This window comes from Platichthys flesus, chromosome 16 (genome assembly GCF_949316205.1).
Source record: "Platichthys flesus chromosome 16, fPlaFle2.1, whole genome shotgun sequence".
In the NCBI taxonomy this organism is placed as follows: Eukaryota; Metazoa; Chordata; class Actinopteri; order Pleuronectiformes; family Pleuronectidae; genus Platichthys; species Platichthys flesus.
This window is the reverse complement of record NC_084960.1, coordinates 7,464,184-7,486,380: the sequence shown is the minus strand read 5'-3', so window position 1 is coordinate 7,486,380 and position 22,197 is coordinate 7,464,184. Positions and strand designations below refer to the sequence as shown.

The 22,197-nt window shown below is 45.6% G+C and overlaps 1 protein-coding gene and 1 long non-coding RNA gene across 2 annotated transcripts; both read left to right on the top strand.

Moving 5' to 3' along the window:
• Positions 1-2,589: 2,589 nt before the first annotated feature.
• Positions 2,590-4,892, top strand: LOC133970544 (uncharacterized). Its single transcript, XR_009924315.1, has 3 exons — positions 2,590-2,693; positions 4,369-4,471; positions 4,666-4,892. It is a non-coding gene; the product is annotated as an uncharacterized LOC133970544 (long non-coding RNA).
• Positions 4,893-11,552: 6,660 nt separating this feature from the next.
• On the top strand, positions 11,553-19,186 carry cbx4 (chromobox homolog 4 (Pc class homolog, Drosophila)). The gene is made up of 5 exons (XM_062407612.1): positions 11,553-11,858; positions 11,951-11,994; positions 12,657-12,722; positions 14,763-14,829; positions 16,223-19,186. The coding sequence occupies exons 1-5, from the start codon at positions 11,790-11,792 to the stop codon at positions 17,633-17,635; spliced, it is 1,659 nt and encodes a 552-aa protein (XP_062263596.1). The 5' UTR covers positions 11,553-11,789; the 3' UTR covers positions 17,636-19,186.
• Positions 19,187-22,197: the final 3,011 nt, after the last annotated feature.

Genomic DNA, 22,197 nt, shown 5'->3' with positions numbered 1-22,197 from the left:
TAATGTGCCGTATGTATCACTGTCATTTAAATTCAGCCTCAGACAATGGAGAGCGGCGAGAGATGGATGAGACGAGGCGCTGAAATAGGAATCAAAGTCATTCTCCGCTGCGGATGATGGAAGAGGTCACCACGTACAGGCCCAGAGGGAGAAGGACTTGGACGTATGTGTGACATGAAAACATGATGGAGAATTAGCTTGTATGAAGAGGAATTGGTCACATTTAATGAGGCTGTTCCAGGTTTTTCTGGGCTAACATCCCAGTACCTACAATTTGTGATCCATTAACACACCCAAACAAATGTCAGCATGGCCCTTTGTTCTGTAGGAAATCATATCACATGATATGATTTGGAAATCTGACTCTTCCATTGATCTCAGTGTCCTCCTCCTCCCGGTCTGTCTCCTGTTTGTCGCTGATAGCCATCAGGGTGACCTGAGCACACACGGGGGACTGTTTAATTACACACTCTTTCTCCACGTGCCCATCAATAATCTGACTGATGCAATCATTCATGTGGCCATTTTAATCAATACCCTGCAAAGAACTGCAGCTAAACTCTGTCATGTGACTGAGGCCTTCACATCAGTTTTATGGCTCGGCTCAGTTTAGTATCTGGAGTTTACTGACTGTCAGCGTGTCGCTCCCATCGGCCTTTAATTAGTCTTTATGGAGCAACTGCACTTAATGTTGCAAAGGGATTTACAAACTTTAGCAGCTTTGCTGATGTGCTTAAGTCAACTACGACTTAGTTAACAATGCTTAAGTTGAAAATGACTAGAAAAGCCATTTTAAAACATGTAATTAAACATGTCAGTATCGCGGATTCAGCATATGAGCATTTTGCTGACTGATCAGCAGAAAGTCAGTCAATGACTCCATATGAAGCTAAAAATGATTAATTAAATTCAAAGTCAAATTCTGCAAATAAACATCAGTCTTCCGATCTTTCTTTGTGTCCATGATACACCTGAGGTGATTATGACCGATAAGGGACAGCATCAGTTACAGCAGGTCAATTTCTATATTGCAAGATGTGCAATAGGTGAATTTTCTGTAAACTCGCTCAAATTCTTTACTTCTCAGTCTCTCTTTTCCTATGTGTTTTAGTTGTTCTTCTCTTCACCATCAAATGTGTGCCCATTGTGTGTGTGTGTGTGTGTGTGTGTGTGTGTGTGTGTGTGCAGGCACTGAGCTGTTATAAGCAACACACTCTGACAGTTCTTTGTTCTGACAGGTATATGAGACAGCAGATGAATGTATAACATTGTTCATTTGTACTAATAGCAAAGTGTCTATTTGCACATGCATAATTTGTGTCTTTGCAGCTGCAGCCACCGTCCAGCAGGATGTGTGAGCAGAGCAGTGTGATTTCACCCGAGCCATCCAGCTTTGTTACCTCCAGATAAAACACAAACCTTGTCTCACATGTTGCATAAATTTAATTCGGAATACTTTCGCTTCTGTCGGCTTATTTTTTTTTTCAGCTTTCTGTAGCTTGGAGAACAATCCCACCCAGAGCAGCGAAAAGGCTGAGAGCATCTCTCTCTGCTCCTGTTCCTGTGTGTGAGCCTGTATGTGTGATAAGTCCGTTACAGTGGGAAGATGGGAAGGTGTGAGTGTGCGCTCGCTCGCCAGCTCAAAGGCGTTAGATTGACATTACACATCCCAGCCTTTCTCCTGACGCTCACACATCCAGCACCTGCAGAATTGTGTGTGTGTGTGTGTGTGTGTGTGTGTGTGTGTGTGTGTGTCCATGAAATGGGGTTTCTCTTCCATAATTCACTTTTAGCCACAGCTCTATTGAGGATCTGTCTGCGTGTGTATGTGTACGTGAATTCAACAACACCTCTGTGTGAGTCTGCTATCTGCACGTACACACATGCAAGCACACACACATATACACACACAGACACACACACCAGGTTCGTATGCTGCTTTTGCAAAGGTGTGAAGCACATCCTGAGATCTGTGGTCTGGCAAAAAAAATGACACCTAACCTCCTCATCAGCCAGTAAAGTATGTGTGTGTGTGTGTGTGTGTGTGTGTGTGTGTGTGTGTGTGTGTGTGTGTGTTTGTGTAAGTGTATGTCTGCAGAGGTTCTCATGTGTGCAGCAGGTTTGCCTGTGAGTGTAGATGTGTACATGTTTGTTTGTGTATACGTGTATATTTATTTTTAAGCTTGTTGTCTTTGTGCAGGAATGTTTGAATGTTTTCAGTCACACGTATCAATGAAAAGATGAATCAGGGCTTCATTAGATTTGACGTGACTGTGTTCACACTGACACAAACAGGATCACACTGACAGCTTGTTAGTCATCCACTCTTCTCTGGCTGCAGCAACACAAAAGAGGCTCTTTGAAAACGAGCCCCAGCCTCGACCCAAGGAGTTTGGCGAGAGCTTCATCCTAACAAGAGCTCTCCAAATTGGGACACAAGGAAGACAACCTTCCCTTTGTGAGTGTGGGAGCGTGGGTAAAGCCGAGCAGTCACAAACTGTTACTTCAGCTGTCACCATATCTGGATGTGAAGTGTCACTCCCCTGTTTCCCACCCACAGCATCCACATCCTTTCATATCCGACCGGCTATCGGCGGCAGCGGCGGTGGGAATGATTAGGCAGGATTTACTGTCGCTCCTCTGCCCTCCCCTCCTCCTGCAGCAGAGCCAGGTTTGCGGCACTTCAGAGTGTGGTGAGTCATTGAGAGCTCGCCAGCTGTGTCAGAGATAAGGCCGGTGAGGAGGCACAGACTGACAGAATGGAAAATGTAAACACATCGGACCTCCAGGCGTTGTCTCTTCTGACATGTGTTTCTACCTATGTTTTCTGTTTGCTGTGGATTCCTTTCCTTGTTTTCTTTCATTTTTCTCTTCTTGTCATCCTCTCATTCCTTCCTGCAAACTCCTCCACTCAAAACACATTCCTCTGTGTAACCATTCCTGCCTTCTCTGCCCAGTAGGAAACTGCTGTCCAATCCATAAGTCATGATAACAACCATCTTCCTCCACTCCCTACTACACGCACACACACACACACACACAAACACACACACACACACACACACACACACACACACACACACACACAGCAGTGGAAAACCTCCTCCGTGCTCAGAGGGTGATGTCAGACGTCTGCTAGCTGACAGGTCTTGCCACGGGAAAAACACACTTAAATATATGTAAGTGTGTGTGCACACACACCACAGGGACCTTCCAGGCACATCAGCACACTCATCCACATGCTCCATATGTGTGACAGAACACACAACACACACCCTCGCAGCTGTAATAGAACGCTGCATTTATCATAAAAGCCTATCAAGAAAGAAAAAAACCCATATTTAAAAAATGATGCGGTGGATTTATTCCCTGATTACAGACGCCAGTTGACACAATGAGAGACGAGATATTTTGCATTCAACTCCATAAAAGGCAAGAAGGATTAAACATTTATTTCCATAATGCAGTTTTAAAGTCATTCTATTTGTTTTTTTTGCCAGGACTCCGGTTCAATTTAGCCTCCCATCCTTTAGGCCGCTCTATGCAATGTCCGCTCTCCCCGTTTGGCCTGAGTTATTGATTTGCCATTATGTTGCATGGGGGAGAAAATCCATGGCTCTCCCTTTAAATAACCATCACATGAAGACGAGAGAGATATATCATGGAGAAACCATATCGAATTGAAACACATGGGACGCCCGCTGTAAGCAAGACAATCTTCTCTGTGCCTCTCACGCCTGACAAAGACGAAGCTGGTGAATTATCTTAAGCTTTGCTGATTCAGGCTTTTCCCTGATCTTGTGTATTGTTATGAGGGATCCCTCTTCACATGGAGCCTCCGCTGCTAAGTCTGCATGTATTCATATTACCACCCAGTAAGCACGGGTCAAATATCTGACTTTGGAACGGGTCTAAATTCATCCATGAAAGTTCCTTGGTAGCTTTGGAAAAATAGTTTAACTGAAACAAATCATATCTCAAGGTGCATTTACTCTCTTTTTTTACAGAGGTCAGGTGAAGTTTTGGTCTTAGTGGGTTGAGTTTAGTTTTAAAGTGAAATTGTATGGGTTTCCGTTGTTTCAACAGCGTTTTCACTGTTTCAATGTATAGTTGGGAGCTGCTGCACATAGAAATATAGTTATGTTTTTCTTAAAACAGTATTCACATGCCCATGCACAGGAGTTATTGGTTTTTCAGGTACGTCTGCAGTCTGCAGTTCTTGTTCCACACAAAAATGCATTTTGAAGTTATTCCAAGTCTGATCTGATGTTTGTAACATGATGTAAGTCTGACTTAATCGAAAGCCTGTCTTCTTAAATGACTGTTTTCACTATAATATCCCGTCTTTGTCTTTCTATCCCTCCACAGGAGCTCAGCAAAGAAATGCTGTCTGCATGAAAACACCTCGAACCGTGGACGATATCCACTCGATGTGTCCAAGTCAGGCCACCGAAGCCTCCTAAGACTCTAGGTTTCGACAGTTATAATTCACATAAACATCCAAATACCCTTTTTATTTTAAACCAAACAAGAAGCACAGATATGTTTTTAATCCTTCCAAAACATCACCACTTATTTTTTTATTTGTCTTGTTGTCTCAAAAGTACAATCTCCACCCCCAAGGAAATGCTTTCATTCATTTTCATCTGTTTTGATGTTTGTTAGTTCGCAGGAAAAGAGTACTACACCGATTCCTAGGACATTTCGTGGAGGGGTGGGGCATGACCCAAGGATTTAATTTTGAAGTGGAACCGGATCAACAAGGAGCCAGGATTTTTTTTTCTCACTTTCTTCAACATGAAATTGAGCATTAGCCTCGGTGGAGGGATGAGCCGTCCAAGTGGCCTTCGAGTTTCAAGTGCCCTGACATGTTTTGCCGTCTGCAATGGAAATTAAAGCCCCTGGAAATTGCTATGTCTCTACAACATTAAAGTGTAATGACTAAATAATCCACCAAAGCCATAAAAACACTCAAAAGCGCCACATGGGTGGTTTGGATTGGGTAGAAAACAACAATAAGCAAACAACCCAGCAATTATCTATTCTAATTTAAATGTTGCCAAATCTTTTCACAACCGAGCCAAACAGAGACGCAGCCGCTCAGACAGAAATCTGAGAATAAGTCAGAACTAAACCAACACCACCCCGACTCTGGCAGAAAACTGGTGGACCCCTGTGGCTCATATCGAGGCCAAAGGAGGAAATTTGATTTCAGGGCCTTTAAATAGTTCAGTTGAGGTTCCAAGAGAAAAGCGTTGCCAGAATCACTTCAAGCTTTCACCTGGTGCAGAATACTGATATGCAAATGTACAGAGTCGAGTTTCGTTTTGTGTGTGATGGTTTATTTGCACCTCAGACACCCTGTTCCCTGTTCCCCTTCTTAATACTCAGAAAACAGCCCTTTAAATCGAGCTTATTAGTGAAGGCCGATCATCTAATGTGTGACTGACCCACACAGTGCAGCGACAACAGCAGTGAGGGACAATAGAGATCTCGCAGCAGACAAAGGGGCTGCCTGTGCTGTTGTGTTCAGGAAGAGGCCTGCTCGGCTCTGATGTGGTGAGCTGCAGTACCTGCGACACACTCACAGTTCCTGTGTTGAGTGTATGATCTCTGGCGCGTGTGTTTGAGAGTGGCAGGGCGATGATTGACACGGGCGCACACTCCGTGGGCCCAGGCTTGCCGTAGGCCATGTGTGTGGGAGTGAGAGATGATTATACAGCCGTGCTGGGTATCGTGGCTTATTGTGATAAAAAGTTTCCTCTAATGTGGGATATTTTTATGCAAATACAGGAGGTGAATAAACAGCCACGAGCTGCAGGAGACGGCACATTTCGTTTTTGAATGTGCAGCCCAGGAATAGAAAGAACACGAGCTCGAAAACAATAGATAACATTGAGCTGCAGAGTCTTTGTTGATATTGTTGAAACTGCTGTGGACGGCAGTTCCTGAGCGATTGTCTCCAGTTTTGCAGAAAATGGCAGGCGCGCCGCGGCGGCTTGATTATCTCTGTGAATTTAATACAAATCTTAAATCCCTGTTGTGCCCTTTGCTCAAGTGAAGAAAGCTTGCTTTATCTCCCAGCTCCTCCTCTGAAGCTCCTTCTCTTTGCTCCCCACACAGCCAATCAAAACCCCAAAGTGAATTATAAAAAAAAAGGAGGAGAGGAAGAAGCAGCCTGGGTGAACGCCTGCGTGGCTGAATTTCCATATAGATAGACGAGCACATTAAACTTGTCTATCTGCACGCTCGCTGTCCACTCTTCCTCTTATTACATTTTGATGGAGTGATGGCTGCTTCATCTACATCTTCAACTAGCATCATCCCCCTGCTCTCTCTCCTTCTGCGTTGTGCTTCTGTCTGCCCCGGACACTTGATTGTTTCTGAACCGCTGTTGACCTCATAAAGAGGAACCTGCACCTGGTTTTCCTGCCACGGTCTGTTGTGCTCATTTGTGGACGATCGCAATCTTTATCTTCTTCTTCCATCTTGTAAAAGCTACAGTTGACAAGTCGTCAGTGGTTAAGGTGGAGGGGGGGGGGGGGTGGCAAAGGGAGGGGGGGAGAAGAAGGGGGTGATGAAGAGAAAAAAAAGACGACTTGAGCTTCCAGGCTCACATGTAAATTAAATCGCAATTAAAAACAGGCAAATAAGCTGTTCCCGGGAGATGGAGGGGGGGGGAGAGGGAGGGGCGAGGAGGAACGCAAGGAAAGGGCTCTCAGGATAAGGGCCCGTGTCACTCATCATTAGCATGGCATTAGATGGAAGGGAGCTAAATCTGAACACTGGGTCACAGGCACATTTACAGGAGCTGCGTCTGCTCTGCTGCAAGGTCCCCGGGCCGCCGAGAACAACCCGCTCGTACGCAGGGAACCGTTCCTGCCTCAGATAAGAGAGAAATGTGCACAATTATTCCGTGGATTATTCGGCTATTGTTCTCTGAGGCGTTGCCATTGTGCCTCGTGTACAAGCCGACTATTGTGATTTCCTGTACAAAGCTGTGGAGTCTAGATCGGTGATGGCAGTGAATAAATAATGCCGACTGTGAATTCAGATTCGTGCTCCTCACACGTTGCCGTCCGCGGCTCGATACAGTATTGACAGGTCGTGTCTTTCGGGCTGCAGAATTCCGCTGCACCGCCTCCTCCTCCCTCCCCTAGGCCCTCAGCCCTATACCACCCCCCTGGAAGCCTGCTCTGCGTGGGCTACCCCTCCTCCTCCTCTTCCTCCTACTCTTCCCTCTCTCCCAGGCCCCCCCTGCACCCCAACACCACCACCTCACGCTCAGGCTCCATGGGTAGGTGTGTGTGTGTGTTGGGGGGGGGGGGTCAATGTGGGAAGCGTATGGCGGCGGTGGTGAACCCCACACGACGGCAGCCTTGCAGCCAAGCAGGGCGGTGGGGAGCAGGCACGGGGGGGAGGGAGGTATGGGGGGGAGTGCACCCCTCTCTGTGGACCTGTCGCCTTGCTGCAACAATGGCCGTGACAATGACACTGGAGGAGGAATTTCCGCTTCCCCACCGCCGCCACCCCCCCCCCCCCCACCCCCCCAACACACACATACACACACCACACACACCTCCCCACCACATCTTTATACTGCATTAAAAATCTGCAGCATGGAGATGAATGGGCCCTTAATAGCTTCCATTTGTTACAATCATCATAATTAAGCATATGTCAGGGGCAGACAAAGGGGCAGGAGGATTTCTGTGTTAGCACCTGAAGAGCAAACAGGCCCCGGAAAGTGATGGCTTTTGTGACTCAAATAGACTTGTATCATATACATCATATATACCGTGGCTAATTGAAGGTTCCCTATATCAGTAACTGAGAGAGTTTCCATTATCTGCTGTCAGCAACAGTGTGAACCTCCAGTCTTTCCTGGCATTTGTGTGCATGTTTCATCTGCACGTCCTCGCTACATCAGCCAGTTTGATAGTGGAGCTTAATGACCGCCCGCTGAGCGCTGCCAGAATGGCTGTAGGGCCCTCTTAACATTTTTGTAATACTCCCCTCCTTCTCCTCCTCTCCACCCTGTCCTTGCATTCTGTCCCTTAAACCAATCAACTCTTTTCTTCCTCGCCACTGTGGAGGAATGAATCGGACGCTTGGCAAAGGTCTCTCCCTCCCTCTCTCCCTCCCTCTCTCCAGTCACCTTTTTGTTCCTCTCGTCCTCCCACTTGTCCTCTTTCCACCACACCTTTTTTCCCCTTTCCTGCATCAATCACGAATATTCCCAGCACACACACACACACACACACACACACACACACACACCAACACACACATCTCTCCATTCCCTCAGTTGGCACTCCTGGCACTGTGGGTGGCGGGTGCCAAGAAGGGGAGGCCTCCTGGCTTCCCCCTGAGCCACCATTTTGTGGATTGCTCCTTGAGAGAACCAGCTGTGTACAGACAGTGTGTGTGTGTGTGTGTGTGTGTGTGTGTTTGTGTTTGTGTGTGTGTGTCTATGTATGTGAAAGACAGAAAAGAGGAGAAAGAGGAAAGAAATTTGTGTTGCAATGGAAAAAACGCTCACAAGGCTGAGCTCTCTGAGTTTCCTGCCGAGACCAGAGATCATGACTGAACCTGACCCCGGCCCTGCTCCAGACACACATTTACACCCACATAAATATACTCCACGGGCATTCTCACAATCTTTCGCTTTCCACTCCTTCACTGAGTTTTCTCCTTCAGAAACAGCATTCGAATCTGTTAACTAAAATGTCTAAACCTCACAGAAAAGGCTGCCATCCATAATGCAATTTCTACCTGCCTCAAAAATATAACATACCTCTGCCACAAACAACTATATCCTTGCTGTTGAAATAAAATGACGCCACAGTTTGTTTAAGAGTAGTCCCCTCAAACAGGAGATAAAGCTGACCCTGAGTTTATCCTCATGTTTTTGATAACAGCTCATTTGACCTTGACGGGCCACAGAAAATCAAAGAGACAAAATAAACAGTGGTGCTGTTTTTGAAAGAAGACGCACGGAACACGGAAAAAATAAGCCTAGAATTTGTATTTCCTGGAAAGTTTGTGACAAGGGGAAATAATAAAGTCAGACGTTTTCTCCGTGCGAAGAAGAGTAGAAACTTGAGGTGAAATTCACGTGCAGCTAAATCCTTCCATTTCAAGACTTAAAAGACTGAGGGATGAAGATCTTCATACCAGAACTTTTTAGATTTTCTCATCATCACTGGTTCATTTTGTTCTGCGCCTGGTAATATGTTACTTTTTCAAGCGACTTAAATTCAGATACTCTCCTCCGTCGTTCATGGAAACCTCTGCAAAAACTGACGTCGGCAACTTTAATGTGAAAGTAAAAAAATGTGCAAAGGAACAAACTCACAGCTTCTCAGAAAAACAAATAATAGGAAAGAGGGAAACGTTTTTTCAAGGAAAAACTCTAAACGAATGGTTTCTTATTCCTCATACCTTCGCCTTTGCTGAGCAACCTTCGCGGAGAGAATTAATAGAAACTGGTCTTCCGACGCGCTGGTGACGCTGTTTCACTTCAGAGTACATGAGGTCGAAGCCCCTTGAGATAAGAGTCTATAGATTTCAGAAATTTGACCAAATATATTCGGGTTTCAGTGTTATATCGTGCTGTGATCGCAGCGCACCGACGAGCTGACTCAGAGGATTTTCTAAATGATTATCTGTGTCCTGACGCACACTGCGCGCGTCCCTCCCGTCAGCACAAACAGTAAATGATTCATAATTTGTATTTTGGGCACCTGGTGAGTAAACAGAGCTCACAGCAGATACCTCACAGCCCCTAAAATGTTGCTCTATACGGCTGTCAGCTCTTCGTGCTTATGAATGTGCATTTCGATCCTCCCAGATCTTTGCCACGACAAAACAACGTTCGGGGGGAAACGATGACTCCTCGGTGCCATTTTATCAAAAGCTCGTTTGTTTGTCACAAACTTAAATCCTCTCTCTCTCTTTCTCTCTCTCTCTCTCTCTTTCTCTCTTTCTCTCTCTCTCTCTCTCTCTCTCTCCTTCTCTCTGCCTCTCTCGCTCCTTTCATGCTGTTGCTAGGGAAGCAGGGCGTATGCGCTCCCTGGCCGCGGCTGAAGGGCACAGGGAAAAAACACGAATAGCTCGAAAAGACGAGGCTTTAATCGAGTAAATTTGGAACCGACGAAGCCTCGACCCCTTCCCGTATCCATTTCAAAACACAAACTCGGAAATGAAAGAGTGCAAAGTGTGATATTTAGTCGCTTTCTATCCATTACCTTATATGGCAGGGCAGAGATATATCGTGCCTGTGTTTAATAGGCTGGCCGCTGCCGCTCTGCATGGAGGCTTTGTTTTAACCCTTATGATGCTGAATTATTTTTGGAGCAAGCAAAGCGTCGGTTCTTGCCCCTTTTGATTCTTCTTGTGCAAATAAATCGACATCTTTTAACGAATGACGTCGTTTTGATTGCCACAGTGTGTGCCAAACATAATTTACGCACGGAAACAGGTATTTTTACGCACGGGGGGCGCTTCTTCTCCCATGTTTCTAATTATGTCCCTATAAATAAGGTGACTTAAAGCGGGTGACATTTACAGCACATGGTACAAACTCACTGCTCTTGTGGTTTATGTTGATGGATTTAAATTGTCACAGTGCAGATAAACGTGCTACAACCAGTAACAGGCTGTAATAGTGATTTTTAGGAGGAAACAAGCTTCGCGCTGTGGCAGTGAACGAGTTTACGATCACAAAGTTGCCACAGGTATGCTGAAGGCTGCATAGCAAGCCTCTGCTGTGTGTCAAATGAATGCCAGTTGAGCCCAGAGGACATGGCACTGGTTTGACGATCAGAGAGTGTGTGACCTATATTTGCACCGCGCCTTTTGCAGATCGAAGTGCGAGCCTCAGCCCACTCATCTACAACTGTGCTGCTTTAGAGGATCAGAAATAAAAGGGGGAACTTCTTCATCACCAGAGCGTCAGCCTCATGTTACAGTCACAAACAAGTGAACTCCGCTCCACTGAGTCTGTCACACTCAAGGCACAGAGACAACATCATGAATCATCTGTTGTTATTCGTCTTCCAATAAAACTATTCTGACTGCGGCGGATGAAGCCTCTAAAAAATAACAAGATGAGCCCCGAAAAGTGGGGATTTCATCTCCCTGAGGTGAAGATGTGCTGCATAAAAAATGCTGCAAATCTGTGTTGCCCGTGTTGAGTTGTGTTATACTAACGACAGTTGTGGCATCTTTTTCAAATGCATATACTGTTATTTACATCTACACACGATATGCACTTGAATAAAAATTCAAGCAGGGTTTCATCAGGCTCATGAGATGGTGGAGAAGGGAGGTGGGGGGTCCCATGCACCAGCCTGGCTATTTTACAATAGAACTGCAAAAGGTGATTTTATTCATGTTGTGACAGTGACGTGGTGATTGATTCATTCCCAGATATCCCTCCTGCAGCCCCGTGCCCACGGGATAAACCCCAACCTCTGTGCAAGGTCTCCACCTCCCCCTCCCCTTCTGACGTCATGCACCGAGCTCAAGCTATTGCACGAAAAGAGCTGCTCGCAGCCGCACCGCTGTGAATATCTCTATGCTCGTTGCCAGGACTGTGGAGTGTGCAAAGAAGGAGGGAGCGAGAGCGAGCGCGAGGAGGAGAGGTGGAGGGAATACAGTTGGATTTGGATACAACTGGAAAACTACCAGGCGCGCACAGCACGCACCGAACGGAAGGCACATCGACGGCGCGTAACCAGCATTTCGCCCGGTCCCCGTCCCCTTGCGATCGGATCGAGCCGAGAATGGAGCTCCCCGCCGCCGGAGAGCACGTCTTTGCGGTGGAGGGCATCGAAAAGAAGCGCATCCGCAAGGTAACAGAGAGGCAGCGTGTTTGCAAAGGCGCAATAAATATTTAGCGTTTGACATGAGCCTCACTAAAAAAATATTATTCTTCTCCTCACAGGGCAAGATTGAGTACCTGGTCAAGTGGCGAGGCTGGTCCCCGAAGTAAGTCTCTCTCTCTCACACACACACACACACACACACACACACATACACAGACACAAACCAGCTTTCTACCGAAATATCTCACAACATTTTCCCGGTGCTACGATGAAATGCAAACAATCAAGTGCAGGGAAAAATGTCATTCATCAGAGACGTGCTGGCACAGTGCGCGGTTTGTTTGTGCATGTGAGTGTTTGTGCATGTGCGTGAGCATGGAGAGCGCGCTCGGTATGTGTCTCAGTGTATCCGCGGATGCCTTCACTAATTTATGCGAGGGAAGGGGGTAGGCACAGCCATGTAATCCCGTTTTAATTATTTCTGCTCTGCCAGCGAATTTACGAGACAGTGGTGCTAAAATGGCCGACTGTATGTTGGAGCTGCAGGGTCGTTTTGGAGACACTTTTATTGCGGAGCATTTTTGCTGTGCAGTCGGATGTGCTAGCGTTTGGTTTGTTGTTCGGGAGTAGCTGCTGTTCATGGTTTTACAAATGCAATGACCTTGAAGTAAGATCATGTCTCATCCAATTTTCTGGTCTTGAATTGGACCCTACCTGTCCACTCTGATTGCACAGTAATGTGGAGGGTGTGCGTGTGAGTCTGTGTGTGTGTGTGTGTGTGTGTGACAGCTCTCTGACAGTTGTTTTTGTCACACCTCTCTTCAGATACAACACATGGGAGCCAGAGGAAAACATCCTTGACCCACGTCTCCTGGTCGCGTTTCAACACAGGTGAGAGGGATGTGGACTTCGGACGAGGCCTTACGCAGCCTCCACTTCAGCCATGACCATATATGGGCATGGGAGGAGGGGCGCCCCAGTAACTCTAGCACTGATCCCCCCGCCCCCCTTCCCCTTAGGACCGTCTCCTGGGGGGAAAGGCTGGGGATGTGGTGGTGAGAATTCCTAAATCAGGCTAATGGGGAAGGATTGGATGTGCGTAAATATACACAATAAGACGCAAATTGTTACCACTTTATGATCTGATTATGTGCCCCTGCATCTGGGATGAGAGGCTTACCAAGCATTCAGTGACCTAAATTCACATAGGAAGCAGAAGTAGTCCCCCTTAGGATTGAAAATGGAAATCAGTGCTCTTCACGCGGATCTAATTGCAACGATTTGTTTTCTTCCTTGCAACCTGGAGGCCTGAGCAGGACAGGTGCTAATTTAGCAGCTGAGCTTCACTGGAGAGGCCATGATTTACTGTGCGCTCTGTGTGAGGAGGCCAAGCTGCTGCCTGATGGGATTCCCATCTCTACCAGAGTGAGATCTGCAGCCTCTGCTCAGCTTCTGCACTGTTCCCCCCCCAAGAGAAATCCATTCAGCAATGCTAGTACTGACATTGACCTCCTTTATTTAGCTATGTAATTTTGTGGAAACTATATTCACCTTGGATGTACAACAGCCAACCAGCTTTCAATCTGGGTCAACCCTACACTTAATAGAGGCCTGTAAAATAATTACAAATACATGAATGTCAATCACCGGGGTTGGGATGTTAATGAATACGAATGATGCCGTCCTTCTAGCCCTGTGGCATGTGCACAACATCTACTTTAGGTTGCTGGACCCATGAGGCCTTTGAGATATACTCTCTCTGTAGGCCACCAGGCCTTAAGACATGATGGCTGGGGAAAGGAATTCGCATTTCTGAAAAGGCTAATTGACACGCACTGCTCTGCAGCGTTTCCAGTGTACTGCTCTCATATTCCCCTGCAGCCTGCCTGCCCGCCTGGCTCTCTGTGTGTGTGTGTGTGTGTGTGTGTGTGAGTGTGTCTGGCTCTGTGCTGATGGTCATGGAGCGCTGCCTCTGCACTGTGTGTGTGTGGATTCCTCTCTGCTCCCAGAGGATGGGGGAGGGGATCCGACAAGGGAGGCTGTAATTGCCAAATCTTCTGTGAATAGGGGTCACCCCGTTGGACGCTGTTTGAAATCGCACACATTATAGCATTAAAATGTAGACTGTATATTGTGGCAGCTTCCTGGCAGCCCTGACAGTTTGAACATCTGTAGCGAGAGGCCGACAATAGGCTGGGTATACGCATGCCTGGTGGTGTCTGCATGCAGCCAGCTTTCATCCACCGCTGGTTATTTATGAGCCGATGATGAGTCAAGGTTTATAGCAGGGAGCAATATTTTACAGACGGTCCGCCCAGTTCTTTTAGTCAATACAACTATAATAGCATGTTTTCCCTCGCTCCTCCCTCATTAACTACTGTTTGTTAGTCTGATATTAATCACTTTACACCTTCTGAGTGTAGGCGTTGTGTTGCTCAAGTCGTTGTGGTGTGCATTCTTTCAGCAGCAGCGGCACACATCCCAGAGGTCCTCCACAATGTTGTATTTATCCCATTTCATCCGTACCTCGTGACCCTAATTAGGACTTGAACGTAAGAGGAGGAAGGTTGTGCTGCAGTGAGAGGATGTTTGAAAGACGAGGGGAGATTCTGCCTGCTCTGACTGTAATTAAATTTCGTCTGGATAATGAGAATATGGAATTGGCCGATTACCATGGAGAGCTATGCAAATAAGAACCATAATGCTTTGCAGCGGGTCACATGTGGGCATTCATTAGTCCTCTGAATCAAAATACCACTTCTGACCTTGAGTAGGTAGAAAAAAACGAGCAAATCCTCCAAGTGTCAAACCTGGGATTTTCCCATGTGCTTTAATTAGATTTTTAAAGCGAAACACTGTCCGACAAATGAGTGTTGTGTTTAGATGGTAAAATATAGTGCGAGAAAATGTAACTATCCTTTGTTTTCACAGAGAGAGGCAGGAGCAGCTGATGGGATATCGTAAACGGGGGCCAAAACCGAAACATCTTTTACTGCAGGTAATTATCATCTCCATTACTTACACCATTGTTCCTATTGCTGAAACATCTCACTTTTTGAAGCCTCGCCGTAAGTTTCAGTCGAAGAGAATCCAAAATGGCACGGGAGGTGGGGGGGTTCTCTCAGGTGTTTCTTAGCTGGTGTCATTATGGTCATGGATATTAATAGATTTCTTTGATAGAAATGGAGAATGGAGCAAAGTGAGGAGAGGGGGTTGTACAGCTGGGTTTCTGTGTGCAGTCATCATGAAACCAGGTTTTTTTGCCTGAGGTTACTCTAAGCATTGCTTGAGTGGACTCATTTTTTTTTTCTGCGTGTTCATTATTTCTTTATGCTAAACAGCTTCGTTTGCCAAACACTGTTCTATAAAAGGCAGCCTGACAAGTTCCGTTTTTACCGAGTGAACCAGTATCAGTGGAATGTTTCCTGCTTTATAATTGTTCCCCAGGACAAAAATAGATGGCTGGAAGTAGCACTCGGCCGTGCTTTGACTATCTTAGCCGAGGCCTTGACAGAGTTGTGTCCAGAGCCAAATGTGATTATATATTCTGAGACTTGGAGCTGATTGCTATGCAGTGTCACTCCTTTAAGAGGCATACCCCTCTGCCAGAGTCACACGTGGCCAGCAATCAGGGAGAAAGCGTGACATGTCCACTGGCACTTCTCTGACCTGAGGTCACAGCCAAAGCGTCTTGAGCGTTCCGCTGCGGTGCCCCCCTGACGGCCAGAGGGGTCAGTCTCCGGAACAGGACGGGGGGGGGGGGGGGGGGGGGGGCTCCTTGCTGGATAATTTCTCTTTCACCCTGTAAACTTTCATTTGACCACGTGCAGGCAGGTCAGCATATTTTAGCTGCAGCACAGCTTTTCACAGCTGTGAGTAGTGAGAATTGGCACGACAGCTCATCATGAGGAGTACGAATCCACCTGATGATACAGTTATATAATGTAGGAGGAGCTAAGTTAAGTCAGATGCCATAGTTATGTCAATAGGATTATCTCAGCTTGAGCTTGGAGATGACACTTTCTACAGGCAGCCTGTGTTACAAATCGAGGGTTTGGAGTTTGAAAGACACGGGTATTTACCAGACAAATTGCTGCAAATGGTTGCATTGTGGGAAAGGAAGGTTTAGTGAAATGATTTAGATTTTCTAATGACAGAAGTCCAGGAGGTCTTAGCACCTGTTTCTGTGAGATTTAACCACTCTCTTATCAGTGCTGCCAAATACTAAATCAGTGTTTTACGGGTTTAAGAATTAAGAATTTGCCTCACTTATATCTAAGTTCACTGATAACAGAATAACACCCCATTTGTTCAATCCCTTTTTAAACTATTGTAGAAATTTAATGAGAAAGATGAAATGTTAAAACTTTGGGCTCTGTCTCTTCTTCAAGGTGCCCTCGTTCGCCCGACGATCCTGTATCCCTACAGGTTTTGAGGAAACGATGCAGGATGCAGCAGGGGGCCTCAAGTCAGATCCTCTCCAAGTCCAACGGCCCCAGCCTCAGCAGTACCAGCTGAACAGCAAGAAGCACCATCAGTACCAGCCCAGCAGCCAGGAGGTCCCTGCTGACCAGCTGACCAACGGCAAAAAGAAGTTCATCTACCAGCTAAACAGCAAGAAGCACCACCACTATGAGCCTGACCCAAATATGTACGACACACAGGCCTTGAGGCTCAAAGAGGTGGTCAAAGTTCAGGAACCGGCCTGTAAACAAGCAAATCCTGGTTGGAACTTACCGCTGGCTCTGCAGCAGAAATGGGTTCGTGACAAGGACACAGGATGCTTGAGCAAAGTCAAAGAGTTGGCAGTCGAGATGCGGAAACCCACTGTCAAAGAGGCAGAGAGCGAACACGCCCTCAAACCCAACCCTAAAGACGCCACCCTGCCAAGTTCTGTTAGCAGCAAAATGAAGATAATCAAGAACAAAAACAAGAATGGACGTATTGTTATTGTCATGAGCAAATATATGGACGGTAACAAGGTTCATGGAGCAAAAGGTAAACATGGGGAATCGTCGAGCGAAGAGAAACCACACAACACCAAACCGTCGGAAAACAATCCAGCTCACAGAACCAAAATGGTGCAGCATACGGAGAACGGAATCCCCAAAGAGATGTGTAACGGCAGCTCCCTTCCCGCCGCAGAGCATCCGATAAAGTGTTCCCCAAAGGACAGACATTTCTCCAAACCTTCGCCAAGCACAGCAGAGGAATACAACACCGAAGTGGCTCGGGGTCAGGCGGACTTGCCGGATGATCTACCGCTACAGCTAACCGCTAGTTCACCACCGATGTCCTGGTCTGTGGACACCAGCATCCCGACACCTACTGTCGAGCAGATCAGGATCCCTTCTTTCCCAAGTGACCGCAAGCGAAAGCTCTCGGATCCCGTGGAGGACAGGAGCGTTTCCAAAACCTACCTGACCTCCAGGAGCCTCAGTTTGCCAAGCACAGTCATCACGCCGCCTCAGGACAAACCCATGGACCTCCACTGTAGCGGCCGGCGCCTCGGCAGTACAAGCACATATGAGGCTACGGACTCTGGAAGCCAAGAGGAGCCGATGGATCTCAGCTGCCCAAAGACTAAGAGGCAGGTGGAGACAGAAATACTACCGGAGCCGGTGCCAGAGCCTGAGCCTGCTGTCAGAGACACTCCGCCTGCGACTGAGGAAACGCAGAAAGCCTCAGAGAAATCTAAAGAAGCACCCGTTAAAAAACCCTCTCCCTTCATGGGAAATATCATCATCACTGATATCACAACAAACAGTCTCACAGTCACCTTCAAGGAATATATTTCTTTCTGAGAAAACTCTTTGTGAACTGGGTCTCCCGGTGATCTATCCGTTGATCCTGTCTATATGTGCAACTGTAAACATGTAACATATGTAACATCAGAATTTTGTATATATGGAAATTTATAATTTATCAGTCAAATTCAATATGTTTCTTATAATGTTTTATACTGTAACACCTCTGTGATGTTGTAGTCAAGAAAGTGCCCTCGAGGATTTGAGTGAATGCATTCAGGTGGATGTATTCCACAAAAAAACGAAAAAATCCGTTTGTCATATGGAGCTTGACTAGATACTTTTTGCTGTTGTTTCATACCTGTACCAATCTTATAACCTGAGATGTATGAAGGTTTATACGTATTTTCTATGAATAATATCTCATATTTTGGTCATGATAGAGGGTAGAGAGGAACTTGTTGAGTCTATGGTGATCGAGATCAAATTGAAAGCACTTAATTACATTTTATATGTTGATTTCTGTCATTAATAGAGAGGGTCTCTCTAAGTTTTTCTTATTCTATCACTCCAGACATAAACACTCAGTCTGACTTAGCATATTTTATTACAGGCTTTCTTGTGGTTTGTATGAGAAAGATTATTAGATAATAAGAAAATTACAAAAAAAGCAAAAACACAGCGGTACATACTCTGTTATGTCAGCAGCCTCGAAGGAATGTCCCCTCCTTTTTGTCTTTGTCTGTTACTTTATTGTTCCGCCGTTGAGGTGCAGCAAAGCCATCAATGGATCTGCCTTTACAATCCAATCTGCGATTGTACTGCACAAAGTCTGACATGCATACGTTCTCAAAGATCAGTATAATGTCATCTATCAATGTATTTTCCCGTTAAGACAACGTATTGATTCTTACCATAACAAGGCTGTGATTTATTACCTTATTGTTGACCTCAAGTGTTGCTGGAGTTATATCTTCTAGTCTCCTCATCACACAGAGAAACAATCTTCATCTCATTTTGCTGCTGAACCTCAACAGTGCGATCTGAAGAACACGTTTGACTGCTATATGTTTTAGAAAAAATGCTACCAGGGTCAATAGCGATCATGCTACACGGACTAAATGTGAGTTGCGAGGAGAGCTTTTGGATACTGTTACATGCAACCCAGTGAGGGCGAGCTGTTTTGATTATGCTGCTGTTTTGACGTGAGAATTCAAACGTCAAAGCTGTTGGATGTAACCTACATTTGAGTCTAAATTGCCTTCTACGCACAGCTAATGCAAGACCAGTGAGAATGCTATAACGCTAGATTAGCAAAAATAAAATGAAGAGTGCATATTTATTGACGTCTAATTTGTCGTTCACAACAAAAACTAGATGTTCTCTGCATCGGAAGCTGTGTTGATGAATCCATAGAACCGGTTGCCCTTTATTTTTTGAGTCTGCTGTCTGATACTTTTTGTTCTCTTTCTTTTGCCATTTCATTCTTGCACTTGGTTCAAAGTCAAAATGGTTGTTATAAAGTATGTTCTAGCAGGAGCTGACTGACTTATTGCTTTTGGCACAGCTCACTGGATGGTATGTTTCACAATAAAGAAAGAGATTTGACCTCTGATGTTTTTGCTGCACTGACACTGGGAGGAGGGTGATACTGGACGCTTTGTGTGTTGATATACTGAACGGCTAACCTTTCATAGATATTTTATCCAATGTTCCATCTAAATATTGATGTGTCATTGTTGTGCAGTTCCTCTCTGCACATGGAGGCGAAGAATAGAACATAAGCACTAGAAACACTAACGTGGTTGTGAACCATGAATAGGAAAACGGATCGTGTTGCATAATCACAAACGATCCGGCACAAAGGGCTCTCTGTATCGCAGAACTGCACCGGTCACTTGTATCATCAAAACTTTACACATGCATTATTTTTCTGCCGCAGCTCAGCCCTGAGCAGGAATGTCAACACACAACATAACATAACAGGAGGTGGACACGTCAAGTTATTTTGTCATTGTTTGATTGTATGAGGAAGAAAGGCTTCGTGCAGGATCGGTATTTGACTGTGGGTGTAAAGTTCAGCGCAGTCTAGCAGGGAAGGACGTCAATTATATGACATTTAAATATAATGGGTCTGCAGTAGGCTTTGTGGCCTCTCATGCACAATGACGTTTTGCTACTTCACCTCTGCAGATCAATTCTCCCAACATTATTACCAGTAGATACGTCCAGACACACACTCTACAGATACACAAGTAAAGCTTCAAATATGCTCAGCTTTCATGAGTGAACTTTAATTACAGACCGTTCGTGACATTGACCATGTTGCTCCAGTCTTTAAGGAGAGTCATTCGAGGCCCGCAGCCAGAACTGTGATCTGAGGCTCTGACGCTGGCGCACTGGAACCTGTGGCTGACGAAAGATTGAGTCTCGAATGTTTCGAATGACAAAAAGGCCAAGGAATGTGTGTGTGTCTTTGTGCGTGTGTGTGTGTGTGTGGGTATGTGTGTGCACTGCATCTTCTGTCTTCTTTAGTTGTCTCGTGGAAGCTGCTCATCAAAGATGTTCACACACAAAATAGCAACCTTTAAAGAGGAGGGGAAAGAAAGAGAGAAAGAAGGAAAGATCTTTGGAAAAGAGTTCTGAGTAGCAGCTGCTTTGTATTATTAATTCACTGCTTTTTATTAAATTTGCATTAGTTGAATATCTCGAAGTCAACCAGAAGATAATCTACACATTTCCCAGATTTTCATGGAAACATCCACAATGTCTGAAGTCTCCAGTGATCAATAATCAATTTGAGGTTATTTTTAACCAACATTGACCAAAGAAAATCATTTTGGCCAAAGGATGAAACAATGAAGTCAACCACCATTGTGACCACATAAATGAAAGGAACTGCACACTGATCTCGGGTCTGTATTGATCTCATGGATCAGGGATTTGTCAGAACTGTATCAAAGAATGACTTCAACTTGATAGTGAAATGTTGAAATGACTCATCCTCGACCTATAGCAACGTTTACCTATCAAACCTATTTGTTTCAGGATTCCCTAGTGCAAATGATCATAATGCTCTGTAGGAAAACCAGTGCATTACCTGATTTGGGACTATAAAGCAGAGATCAGAATGACTTTTTGAATTGACAAATAATGAATCTGTAACTTGGCCTGCAGGAGCTATTCATACTAAAAAGAGAAAGAAATAAAGAAAACAAAGAGGAAAATATGACGATAGTCGATTCATCCTGACGGGACCCCGTAGAAACCGTGCAGACATGACATGGCACTTTTTCTACGTTGTGAAACTCATTTGATGTCACTTGATAAGAGCGGAATTTCCAAACCCGCGAACAGGCGGTTGTGTGAGTGTGTGAGGGCTGATCTCCACAGGCCTTTCATGGCTCTGAACCAGCCGCGTGAGTCAGTCATGCAACAGCAGGAAACTGAAACACGGTTGAGCAGGGGAACATATTTATAGACCGAGTGTGATGTTTCACATTCCCCCTTTATCATCGTGGGCTACGCCACTACTACCAGCAGCAGATTCACCTCCACCCATAGGATCATGTGAGCCGTGGGTTCATTCAGCTGATTTAACGCCGAGCTTGACCCGGTGGAGGCCTGATGTGCAAAAGATAATTAATTTAGTATCTGGGAGTAAAAAAGGAAAAACCTGCAATTAGGTTGTATTTATAGTTCATAAAACAATGTAAAGAGCCCATTTCGTTTCATTGAGGTGAGAATTTGTTTCGATTGAGACAGGGTTAAACAAAAATACTCTGTGTTGCGGTGACGTGCGTAAAGCTGCTTTCTTATTCGAAGCATGCGCTGGAATAAATAGGCTACATACAAAGCAGCAGGTCAGAGCCACAAAGCTGCACAGTTTCTCTCCTGTGGTTTTTGTGCCTGAACCACCTTCAGCAGAAAATGTCGCCCGGTAAGTAGGACAGTGAACAGCGAGCTGTGTGCGCGCATGTTGCCCACAAACCAGAGCGCCAGTAATGTCCTCACAGAGCCAGCTCTGTTTATTCATGTACGCCTTGTCGCCATTGCGGCTCCCGCACACTCACTTTTCATCGACTCGCAGCCAAATATGGAGAAACGCAGCAGCAGCAGCATGTGCACCATTCTCCCTCTGCAACACACCCCGTGCAGCAGAGCCATGATAGCACCGACAGGAAATGTCGGTGTACGAGCTATGGCTATCAAAATGGAGGTTCATATTTCCACAGCAGCCACAACGCATCTTTTGTCCGCGGCGCGCACGCCTTTTGTCTGCGGCACAGTGGGGAGAATTTGCGCAAGGCGGATAAACCCGACGCATCATCCACGATTATTTTAAGCGATGATGAGACAGGAAAGACGGACAGGAAGCATCCGCGAGTCTCCTTCAGAGGACATAACCGTGTCCCTGCTCAGGATTTCATTGGACACATCTGTAACATCTGCAACACAAGACCCCACATCTAATTATTAGCATTAGGCTTAATTATACTTAATTAAAGCCCAACCTGTCAGAGAGCGTGTTTGGTCCGAAATGAATGGATTTCTGTTGCACAAATTAAAGCTGGATACATAAAAACATGATGAGAAATACATAGAGAGAAATGATTTAA

Excerpts from the sequence above, each read along its gene's own strand:
- cbx4 (XM_062407612.1), top strand. The coding sequence starts at position 11,790 with ATGGAGCTCCCCGCCGCCGGAGAGCACGTCTTTGCGGTGGAGGGCATC. Across the intron at positions 11,995-12,656 it reads TGGCGAGGCTGGTCCCCGAA|ATACAACACATGGGAGCCAG; the intron begins GTAAGTCTCTCT and ends ACCTCTCTTCAG. Across the intron at positions 14,830-16,222 it reads CGAAACATCTTTTACTGCAG|GTGCCCTCGTTCGCCCGACG; the intron begins GTAATTATCATC and ends CTCTTCTTCAAG.